This window comes from Epargyreus clarus, unplaced genomic scaffold (genome assembly GCF_041222505.1).
Source record: "Epargyreus clarus isolate Ecla_fem2 unplaced genomic scaffold, WU_Ecla_fem_2.2 ptg000024l, whole genome shotgun sequence".
NCBI lineage: Eukaryota > Metazoa > Arthropoda > Insecta > Lepidoptera > Hesperiidae > Epargyreus > Epargyreus clarus.
In genome coordinates, this window is record NW_027332231.1 from 316,327 (window position 1) to 328,132 (window position 11,806).

Sequence of the window (11,806 nt, forward strand, 5' to 3'; positions counted from 1 at the left end):
AGGGTAAGGGAGACATACTTTTTCGAGGCGTTCCAGCTTAGTCCTCAGGGCTAACGACCCATCTGTGGCCGATCTCAGGTAGGAATATCTTATCCTACCTGGGGTTGATTACAGATGTCCATGGGCGGCAGTAGCCACTTACCATCAGATCGGCTGCATGCTCGTCTGCTACTCCTTTATTATAAATAAAATTATAGTTCAAAATCTTAAAACTACGCTAAAATCGCACAGGGAAAATCGTTAATCCTGATTCCTAATGAGATGAATGGGATAAAATTATTAAAATCGGGTATTGTCATCGGTTAAGTCATAAGTGTTCAAAATTTTAAATTAATCAGACCGTTCAAAGTAGTAAAAACTCTACTTCAAAGATTCCGTTACATACATACATGTCAAGCTGATAAAAGCGTGATAAAAATCACGTTCTCCACTGGAGCCTTCTCAATTTGCGTGCACCTGAATAACTTACGATACACGTCACGGCCAAAATATGTAAGCAATGCTTTTGGCGATTTACAGAATGGGTTTCTTCTGCACATTTTCAAATGTGGAGAAGTTGAATGTGAAAAAGAATGTGAATGTCGGCTGACTTACATTTAATGTGACCACTTTAGTCCTTAGGAATGGCGACGCATCTGTGACTAGTTTCAGGTGAAACCCCTGTTTTATATAGAATTAATTGCTGCTTCCATCTTATTCATGCAAATAAGACTACCTATGATATCATAATTTACTATGAGAAAATGCATAATAAGCAGTATAAATGTAAAAAATAATAAATTACCCCGTGCACATAATCGATGCCTCGCGTCATGTCGCAGAGGGTCATGCTGAGGACGGCGCTCACCAGCAGCAACACGCCGATCACCGTCGATAGCACTAAATCCTGAGAAATTAAAATATATAATCATCTTATAACATCCGAAATTGAAGGAGTATCCTCTAAGGAGGAGCCTCTACGCTTACTCATTTAGGTACTTTCAATTAGAATTTGGACGACTTGAATTATGTTTATGTACAAATTTTGCACTCTCTATAATAAATGAAGATAACATGAAAGTACGAATCGATCCACGGATGCAATTATAGATTTGTTAAGGGGATCCACGTATCCTATCTGAGCTGAGTCCGGTGTCCGTAACCCCCTTTTAAACGTCCATGAACCGAACTTAAAGATAACTTATAAGACAGGTTCTGAAAATGGCATAGCTGGATCAACTACGGTGAGACATTACGTTTTATTCCAGTCGATCTTCAGACGTGTATTGATCCCAAGAAGCAAAATGTAAAAATGTAAGGACGTAGTGTAAGTGAGACCGTAAACAAGCAGGCCATGGGCGCGAGTGCGCGCAGCGAGAGCGCGGCGGCGGCGTACAGCGCGGCCAGCAGCGCCGCGCCCGCCAGCGCCAGCGCCGCGCCGCCCGCCGCCAGCGCGCCGCACGCGCCGCCGCTCAGCAGCACCACCGACGACACGATACACAGCACCTGCAACGCACCGCACCCCAGCCCAGCGCTATATCTATCTTTTTTCTTGTTAACACGGCGCTGCGTTGAGAGCTCCGGGATCTCCAAAGAAACGCAACCGGAGTCCTCTTAGCCCGTAGCCTCGTCGGCCTGGCTCGGCAGGCGAGTTTGGCGCTCGCCACACCATCTGGTGCGTACGACGGTATGCGACCACACATACCGCCGTCCTTCCCGGGGCCGCTGGCTGGGCGGTTCGAGCTCCCACTCTTGCCACCCGCAACTCCGGAAGCGCTCTTTTAGTCGCCTCTTACTACAGGCAGGGAATACTGTAGCCCTATTCTGGTCCCGAAACTACAGGGACAGGGCTATATCTATCTACGACAACGTTTACATTGCTCTGCTAGCCTGATTTGAAAATTTAGGTGGATGTGCAAGATTTTAAAAATAAGGTTGATGGTTGATGTTACCTTTATTGCTTCCATTATGAGAGATTTTCATGCATGGATTACTGTCACACGACCATGATTCAACTAGGCTATAACTAACTGAAATCTTAAATACCGTTTTCACGCAATTCTTGCAAAATTGAATTAGTAATTTATTCTGACATCAGCACAAAACATTTGATAATCCAATGTCCTCGTCGCTTGCTATTTTAGTGTGTAAGTTGGCTACAAATGTGTAGAGTAGCATGCAACTATGCTCAAAATCGACTAGACATGAGAAGCCACCTTTCATGAAAAACAATGAACATGTACTTACGACAGATATGCCTTTCATGATGCCCTCAGGAGACAAGGGATAGTCATGTTCCTGATAGTACTTGCGCAGGATCGCGCTGTCCGTGTCGGTCTGCGTCCCCGATGGACACGTTACCACACCTCTATTTACGGCCATTTTCTCACAATTTATTTTAAGATTCAAGAAAATTTTTCATTTCGTCAACTACACACTATAGTATCACCAAACCGCGATTTATTTTTTTCTATTTTATGAGAGCGTCATTATTACGGTTACATTATTACACCGTGCGTATGGACAATTTTCTCCTCAAAAAAGAACTGAATAGTTCCCAATATTTATTGATGATAAAAAACAAATTAACCACAATTTCGGCAATAATTGTTATCTTCGATAACGTGAGTAATCAGTCGTGATTCCAGAGATATGCCGCGGTAGCTTTAGTCTGATCGCGGCGATACGGGCAAGGCGGCTGCGCCTACACGGCTTCTTCGATATCTTACAGTAAATCAAGCAAAACTTTTTGTGGAATCATTAAAATAAAAAAATAATTTATTGCTACAAAACCAGATGCATCTTATCTTATGTAAACATTGAAATAGTCAACATTCCCCGTGTCGGAAGCGAGTAACATATTGGTCATAATTCTCTACGCATTACATTAAGATTATTTTTATTTGTATAACGTTAAATGCCTTGTAATAAACAATTTTATGTGAAATATATCGTTTTATTCGTAACATGTCTATTATATCGGACGTGTAGGATTAATAAATAAATAATAACACTCATCTGTATAAAATCATATATGTATTATCATTAAAATTTAAAAGTAAAAATTACTCGCACATCTTCTTCGAGATCGTACATAATAATCACCATTCATGGAATAAATTACGTAAATACGTAAAACAACATTACACTTAGTTGGTAACACACAAAGCAAGAGAATAGAGTCTAGCCGCGCTCCCGCGACCCGCGACCCGCGACCCGGACCTGCGCTAATTGGCCACAACGTAGCTTAGGTAAGGCGATCTTATCGAGATCTGAAAAACTTAGAAATATAATTTGAGTACACGTAGACAAAGCAATACCAATCAACTAAATGAGACTCTTAATGCAATACTTTTTCTAGTTCGAGCGTTAAATTTTCTAGTTCAGTCATTCTAGACATTATATAACAATTAACATCTCCAATAAATCCAGGCCTATGAAATAGTAGAAATACGTTTACCGATAAATAAATACAAGATATCTTGACTGTTCATAGCATTTAAAAAAACTATAAAACTTGCAATTGCAAAAGACAGTCATTAGTACCTTTTAAAATGAGAATTTAATTATTTTGTTCCTCTCTGGTATCAATTTCATGTGAATATGATGAGGGAATTCACAAACTAAAAAGTTTCCAATTTTTTTTTTCGAGCTGAGTCTGTCATATGGATAATATAGAGGCGAGAGGTTATTGAGCCAGGTAACATATACATAAAGATATTGCTTGACAACAGTCCATTAAAGTGGAATTTGGTTCAAATAGGAAATAGACGTCGATGTAAGGTTCCGTGGGCCGCAGAAGCGTTTTACACAATTCGACTCTGAAGAAACTTTCTAAATGTGTACGATAACAAGTGTGACCGTGATAGTTACGTCGTGATCAAAGAATAGGTATACTAAAAATAAAAGGAATACTCACTATAAAAAAATATACGTACAAAGTGTATGAGTAGACAGAGGGTAGACAGAGTCGAATAATAGGTATTTGGTGATATGTATGACACTATACAAAAATAAAGTAGTAGACGTGAAGTATTTGTATCGTTCCGTCATCGGGTGGCGGCGCCCGCGGAGTACAACTAAACAACGGTTACCCTGAGCTCGTGGCGCGAGTACGACAGGTCAGACAGTACAAAATTAGTTCCTATAACAATTCTTACTCGGTATATTTTAAATTTCCTCTTAAAACTAACTATATGTTGCTTACAAACGACTGTATTATGCAAACGATTTGATCCAATACAAGCTTCACAGTTAAATAAATATGATAATTGGTGCGATCGCGTCGCTGCTCGCCGACCGGGACTGCACCGGAGTCGCGGCGGTCCCGGCCGAGCGGCGCGCGGCCGCGGGGTACAGTACAATGGTGCACACGTCTATATAACAACTGTTACTGTCACTTAACATAATAAACACTTCGATTACAAGTAAAAATTACCCTTTGCGTATATTTGTATATAATATTATTATTACTTGTATATTAGATACCTGAAACGTATATGTTCCGGACGAATAAGAAACAAGGAAAACGATATTTAAAATTGGACATTCACAAACTATAATTGGAATGGACGAGAACGCTCACGCAACGAGGTAATACATAATACGAGCGGCGAACTAACGCGATAATCTAATATTTGTGCAAAGAACTACTAAAGAAGTTTTGCTTATTAAATTACAAATAATCGCTTAACACTAAATGGACTAGCATCAAAATCAGACTTGTGTAAACCGTAACACAATAATGACATCATACTAAACAAAAACAAACACTGCAGTGAGACAATACAATCATATTCAATTATCCTATCTTCATATCATTTGGTGGTCACGAAACCAGGCTGGGTTACTTATAACAATGTAGCTTCTTATGTGAATAAGGTGAACTCGACACACACATCCTTATTAGAAATAATTTGAATTTCTATTTATTGTCTCACTGTTTCACAAAATACAAGAAGACTAGATAAATACATGGACGAGAACAATTCACAGGCAATATTTGAGTGGCAGTTTTAGACAATTTATTATTACAGACAATACCAATATCTTCAAAAATCCACTCGCCTACAATTACACGTCCACCAACAAATTATATCATACCACCAATTGATTACATTCATAAACATTTTGGTCCAGAAAACAAAATTATTTATCAAATGTCTTACAGTGCTGCACTGGTCCTAAGATTACTAGTTTCCCTCCACATAATCTCTGGAATATTGTCCAAATCAAGAGGATGTCCACTCAGTTCCTATAACACTAGACAAAGTCAGTAACAGTGAGGGGTCGAGCCACCGACGCTAGACACGTGTCGGTGGCCACTTGGGGCTTTAATAAATATAACAAACCAACAAAATAGGTGTTTTATCAATTCCAGATTGTAAAATACACACTCTGAAGTACAAATTCAATGACCCACAAAGATATGAAACAATTAATATGCTGTTTCCACATACATAGGCAATAGAGCATTACAATGTTTCATATCTGTGCGAGCTCTTCCTAATATCTAATGCATTACTGCATCACAGGTGCATCACAAAACTGAGTGACACAGTTTCTAAATGTTATCATATATATATATATTTAGTGTTGCAAGGCATTTTTACAATTCACATATAGTCAAAGTAACTACATTACCTAACTTCAAACGCCCCTATCTTACATTGTACAGTAAGTGCATACATAAATTTTGGAAGAATTTTTTGAACTTTGCTTTATCACTTTAAGAAATTACAAGTAGTCAAAAATTGCATTATCAAATATAATAGTCAACTAGGTGCTCCATTCTATATTACATATAATTAGCAACTGCAAATTTCAAAAAGTAATAAAATCAAGTTATATATTCTAAATGGGTGCAATTACCCTGTGTATAGGTGTTTGATTAAAGTACAACATCACTATTTCAATCAATATGTGAATGTAAAAAACCTATGCAATGTTATGAACACATTGTTTAAAATGCCCACAATATTTCATACTCGCTACTGAATACAAGGCTCCTCTACAAATAGCATAACCGTTCCTCGGAGAAAACTACTCAACATCTCAAACGCGACAAAACTCTGCAAACGGACATCATTTGTGCGGGAAGGCAACAGATGCGAGTTCCGACCAGTTCCTTCACTCCCGTTACGAATCACTTTAGCACTCACTCATGAAGTATCTGAAGCACTTAAACATCTCACACAAACACTTTACTTCTTAACGTAGTACGAGACTCGCAGACACCGGGAAAGGGCAACACTCGACTAGGATAGGAAAGGCTGATGTACACTTAGTTACAGAATTTTAGTGGCGCATTGTGTATCCACCGACCGACACTGACGCATTTACCCTAATATTGCGAAGTAGACTATGATTTTTAGATGGATGATGAACTCACAGATGGATCAGAATATGTAGTTATAAATTGCATTTCATTTAATATTATTTTTGCTTTATATCAATTCCATTACGAAACTCAATACTAAAAACCTTAATTTCAGGATCAACAGGACAAAGTGAGATACTTCGATTTCAGTAAAATAAACTATTTACCTAGGAACTCCGAGAGGTTCCATCTTTGACTGATTAAAAAAATCTTATGTATGTTTTAGCACGGTGGAATTTGGACCAACCTTCCATGTAGCAAAATATACAATTCAGTGTGTAACTATCATCCGTCCAACAACGAATCCAACGCGGCCTCGGGAAGAAAAGCTAGAGGGTCCCCGGGGCGGCTCAGCTGGGCGCGGCGTTCAGAAGTCGGTCGGCGAGGGGCACTATAAGGGGGGCTCGCGCGACGTGGACGGGCGCGGCGCGGGCGGCGGCGCGGCGGGCACGGCGCGGTACGCGGCGCGCGGCGAGCCCGAGCGCGCGCTGGAGCGCCGCGAGCGCCCCGCCGCCGCGCCGCCCGCCCCGCGCCGCGCGCAGCCGCCGCGCAGCGCGATCGCCACCAGCCCGCACGACACGCACGCCCCACATAATCCTAGGCCCTGCAAGCCCCCCGACCGACATTTTTATCAAATGCTTTGGTAGAAGATCCCGATATAAAACGACCTTCACCGAGCTGCTTAATGGATGAAACGTATCAAATTAAATATGTCAAAAAGTATATTGCAAATTGGTTGACTAAGAAATTTCAGTCCAGAATAGTTTCTTTTTTTCTTAAAAAAAAAAAAAACACTTTTTTCGTTTATAGAAAAATTACATAGTAATCGAAAGAATGAAGCTTTATAATATGCAAACGTTAAGTTGGCTATTTTTCCTATCACAGTCCTTGGGTAGGCCAACTTGTTTACCTGTTTATACTCACCTACCCAAGGGTTATGACAGGAAAAGAATAGTCAACCTAACATTTGCATATTCTATAGGCTTCATTCTTTCGATTGATATGTAATTTGTCCAAAAATTAGACCAGTGAAATTTTTAGGAAAAAAAAAATTTTTTAATAGTCCAAAAATCATATTCTAGACTGAAATTTTTTAGACAACCCATTTGCAATATACTTTTTGACATATTAAATTTCATATGAAAAAGGTTTCATCCATTAAGCAGCTCGGTGAAGGTCGTTTTATATCGGGATCTTAAACCACATCTTCACACAGAAATTAAAAGATGAACTCCAAATATGAACATAAATTTAAATAAGTAACTCATTTCAAAAAAATTATCATGCATAAATGCAACAGGTTTAAAAATGTTTGCACCGTTACACTTGTTTTTAAAAATATCATAGTTGTGTAACATTTTCATGTATTAAGACATTATAATTATATTTTCTGGTATTGTGATAATAATGTACGTATACGTAACAAAAAAATGTGTCTCGAGGAAATAAATCAGTCAAATATATTTAATAATAAACATAAAACAATAACTATATTATTAGTGTTGAAATGGCGTCGACACGCAACATAATAATTGATATCTGTTACCGTAGCTGCGAAGAGCAGCCGCGCGGGCAGTGCGGGCGCGCGCGGCGGCAGCGGCAGCAGCGCGCCCAGCAGCCGCGCGCCGCCCGCGCACAGCCAGCCCGCGCTCCACGCTGCCGCGCATCCACCCTGCGCCACACACACAACCCAATACTTACTACACTCCCATTCATAATTACGTGTCCAAAATGTAAACGACGGCGTTGTCCTATCGAGAAAATATGTTTCAAATGGTAGTTTCTTATTTTTGACATTACGATATTAAAATATTACAACGATAATAAAATAATAATCCAAATAAATTAAGATCAATTCACATTTTTCAATATTTATATTAACTGAATTTCGTTCCATACAGAAATAATAATAAAAAACGAGGTTTATGGTAGAAAAGTAAAATGTGATAATAGTAACACAATCGGGATCCAAAACATTTTTTGTGCCGCCATTTTTATGTTTCGTAGCTGATGTTAGCGCATTTGTATTGTTTTTGTTAAGTTTGGTAATGTTTTCGTTTCTTATTAATTTATTAATGTCTACAATACCTGTAATCGTATTTTGACAATGACATTTCTTTGTTTACATTTTGGACACCTATTTATAAATCAGACTATATATTAGTAATTTACAAATATATCTATGATGCATCTCTAGGTACCTTGTATGTAATAGGGTATGTTCCCAATGAGGTGATATAGGTTTTAAATGATCCCAAATGGTTAAAATCTCTCTTAATACAAGAGAGATTTTATAAATGTATTATATAAATTTATCTGAAGGGATTTGTAAGACGACTAAAACCAAAATTTTGTAAGCAAAGAATGCTTACACTAATTCTGTGAGTTAAATAAATTCGATCTCACTAGTCTGTTCCAATGTAGCGGCATCAGCCTGTGCAGCCGCGAGACGCGCAGCAGCAGCATAAGCGCGTGCAGCAGCAACGAGGACAGCGCGCCGAACAGCAGCGGCCGCACCGCGCTCGCCGAGCGCAGCCCCACCGCGCTCCACACGCACCCGCACGTGCACGCGCTGCATACCTGCAATGCACGCGTTGCGAACTTTACTACATACAAGAGGAATATACCTGTAACAACAAAGTCCAATGTGGGCTTAATACCCTATCCTATACTCCTTGTAATTCAATATCTAATATTATCTATACATGTAATAATAATGTCAGCTTCGCGTTTCTGTACAATGAATATATTTGAAAATAACATAGTTGGGATAATTATATTTTTGAAAATTTTGTCTAACTGTTATTCTGTTTGAAATGGCATCTAAACCAAACTACTAAATTAATTCAATTGATCAACAAATTATTGACAGTATATAATATCTTTCCTTAATATATTTATCTTGTAATAGGTATAGTATTAACAAAAAATAACATACAAAGTACAAACATTAAGTGGCTATAAATAAGAGCCAGCAGCCTTCAAAGAACAGTGTGCTCTCAACACAATGTTAAGTGCCACTAAATGTCTTTATAGAACCTACTTATATAGCTTAGCTGCTTGGCTGTTCAAACTATTCTACATATGACAACTTGGCACAACATAAAACATAACACCAGTTTGGCCTATTATTAGTGAATAAACAATAATTGAAGGTGAAAATAATATAAAAAGTGCTAAGCTGTGTGAAGGCGAGCCTCACAGTTTCTTAAAAACTCATTTCTATGAATGTCTTAGATTTGAGTTTGGATCACCTCTTGTTGAAATAAAGTTATTATTACAAGTTAAGCATCGTAGTTGCACCACCACCACTTCTAATTTATAGAAGCGACACATACATTCAATCCATCAGGAATACCAACCCTATCTGTAATCAACTTTTTAGATTGAACTTCTTGCATTGTTGGTATCCATGCACGCATAGACTATACTTACAACTAATTCAAAAATGACAACAATATACAAGTTTACCTTTTATATAAACATTAATTACAATTTAACATCACACAGAAAAAGACCTTCTAAATAGATCCAATTAGATTTAACACCTTTAATCCAATAAGAGTAGGTATGCATTTTCATAGTTAGTGTATAGTCCACGCCAAACTTCTAGTCCACTCTGAAGTTGTTATTTGCTCTGAAGAAGATATTCCATCCGGAGGTTAAATATTTAGAAATTAAAATCTGGCAATTTTGAAGCAAGATTTGTGAAGTTTGTTTTGTTATATTTGGAATTTAGTCAGAAATAATTAACATATTTCACCTCTTTTTTTAAAATAATCTTAAGGGTGCTAAATTATACACTAGTATGTTATTAAATCAATAAATAAATTATAATTCTGTATTGTCATTGTGTAAATTATGTGGGTATAAACCACGTGTTTGTGACTCACACGGTAAAGAACTCTCTTCCTCTTAGGCTTTGAACATCAATTGAAAATTATTTCTGAAATACATAATTAACTTTAATCAATGTCAAATCACTAAAAACGCCTTATCAATAATCAATTTCAATGTTTGGTAGTCATAAGTTGGGTAAATTGATTAATAATGGGTGTAAGCTTATCTGTGGACAAGCCTCACATGTCTGGATTGATTTCTCCCGACTTGTCTTTATAGGTGTAAGACTAAATTTGACGATATCATAACAACCATGCTGACAAAACTATATACACTACAATGGATTGTAACAGACTACACCTGTACTTGGAGCATTGTCATCGTGTCCACCATCAGTGGCAACAGTAATAGTACATGATATTGTATTCATATCAAAGTGGTCAGTTCACAAGCAATCACTTTAACAATCCTAGAGATTACTAGATTCGTCTTGGAAGTTTGGGTGCAACAATAAGTAATACTTAAAATAACCTTCTTGTTAAGGACATAGTTTGATATGAATGAAATCAGAAAAGGTGAAGGTGATAACTTACCACCAGCAATAAGGTTAAGGCGCCAGTCGGCGTGATGAGATGCGCGAGGTGGCAGTAGATCGGGGCGAGCGCCTGCGGGCGCGGCGGCGGCGCCCGCGAGTAGTGCGCGTGCGAGTCCCACGAGCGCTCCGTGAGCTCCGTGCCCGCCGGCGAGCGCCCGCCCGCGCCCGCGCGCCCGCTGCCCGCGATCTCGAAGTCCTGCACGTCTTCGCCGCGGCAGCTGCGCGGCTCCAACTCCCGAATCTCCTCGAGCAGCAGCTCCACCTCGTCGGTCGAGTACAGTTCGCTCGCGGACACGTAGCGCGCCGGCGCCGCTTGCATATCACCCGACGCCTCCGCCGCCGAGCGCGCCCGCCGCGGCCCCTCCCGCGAGCGGCCCGCGCGCGCTCCTCGAGCCCCGCCGCCGCGCGCTACCTCGCGCGCGCTGCATCGAGCCTCCGCCCCGCCACCACCCGCATGCTCTCCGGACGATGGAACCTGACAGATCCACTGCCACTTGTAAACAACTTTCAACGACGCTCTACCAGCACGCCATGTTTGTTATCGTGTCACTTTTTTTTTTTCAAACAAAACTATAGTCTACGGATAAGTAAAGTGTAACTTAAGATCGGATACACGTACTATTGAGATAGTACTTACACGAACAGTTGTTTATTTATGAAAACAAAATTATTTATTCTTTGATAGCATAAAATACAATAATTACGTATTTAAACGTCAAGGACTCGTTATAAATAAAGAATGATATTTTCAAATGTGCGTCGATGGCCAAATTCAAAAGTATAAGACATAGCGAAAAGTTCTGAAACAGTTACAAGGACGATAAAAATTAAAACTGCATTTCGTTTTTTGAAAAATCTACATCCCTAGCCGGGAATCGAACAGGTTTATATATTCATAACATATATTTATATAAAATCCACACCTTAATATTTATAAAAACAAAGTACCTATATTTTTATAATGATAAAATTCTTGGAAGCCAATTTTAAAAGACAAACTAAAGGCACAAAAC

General features: G+C 39.1%; 1 protein-coding gene across 1 annotated transcript; it reads right to left on the reverse strand.

Moving 5' to 3' along the window:
• Positions 1–2,996: 2,996 nt before the first annotated feature.
• LOC140752428 (uncharacterized) lies at positions 2,997–11,396 on the reverse strand. The gene is made up of 4 exons (XM_073086719.1): positions 10,792–11,396; positions 8,765–8,938; positions 7,905–8,030; positions 2,997–6,962 (listed from the first exon to the last, which is right to left on the reverse strand). Exons 1-4 carry the CDS (start codon positions 11,110–11,112, stop codon positions 6,750–6,752), a joined length of 834 nt encoding a protein of 277 aa, XP_072942820.1. The 5' UTR covers positions 11,113–11,396; the 3' UTR covers positions 2,997–6,749.
• Positions 11,397–11,806: the final 410 nt, after the last annotated feature.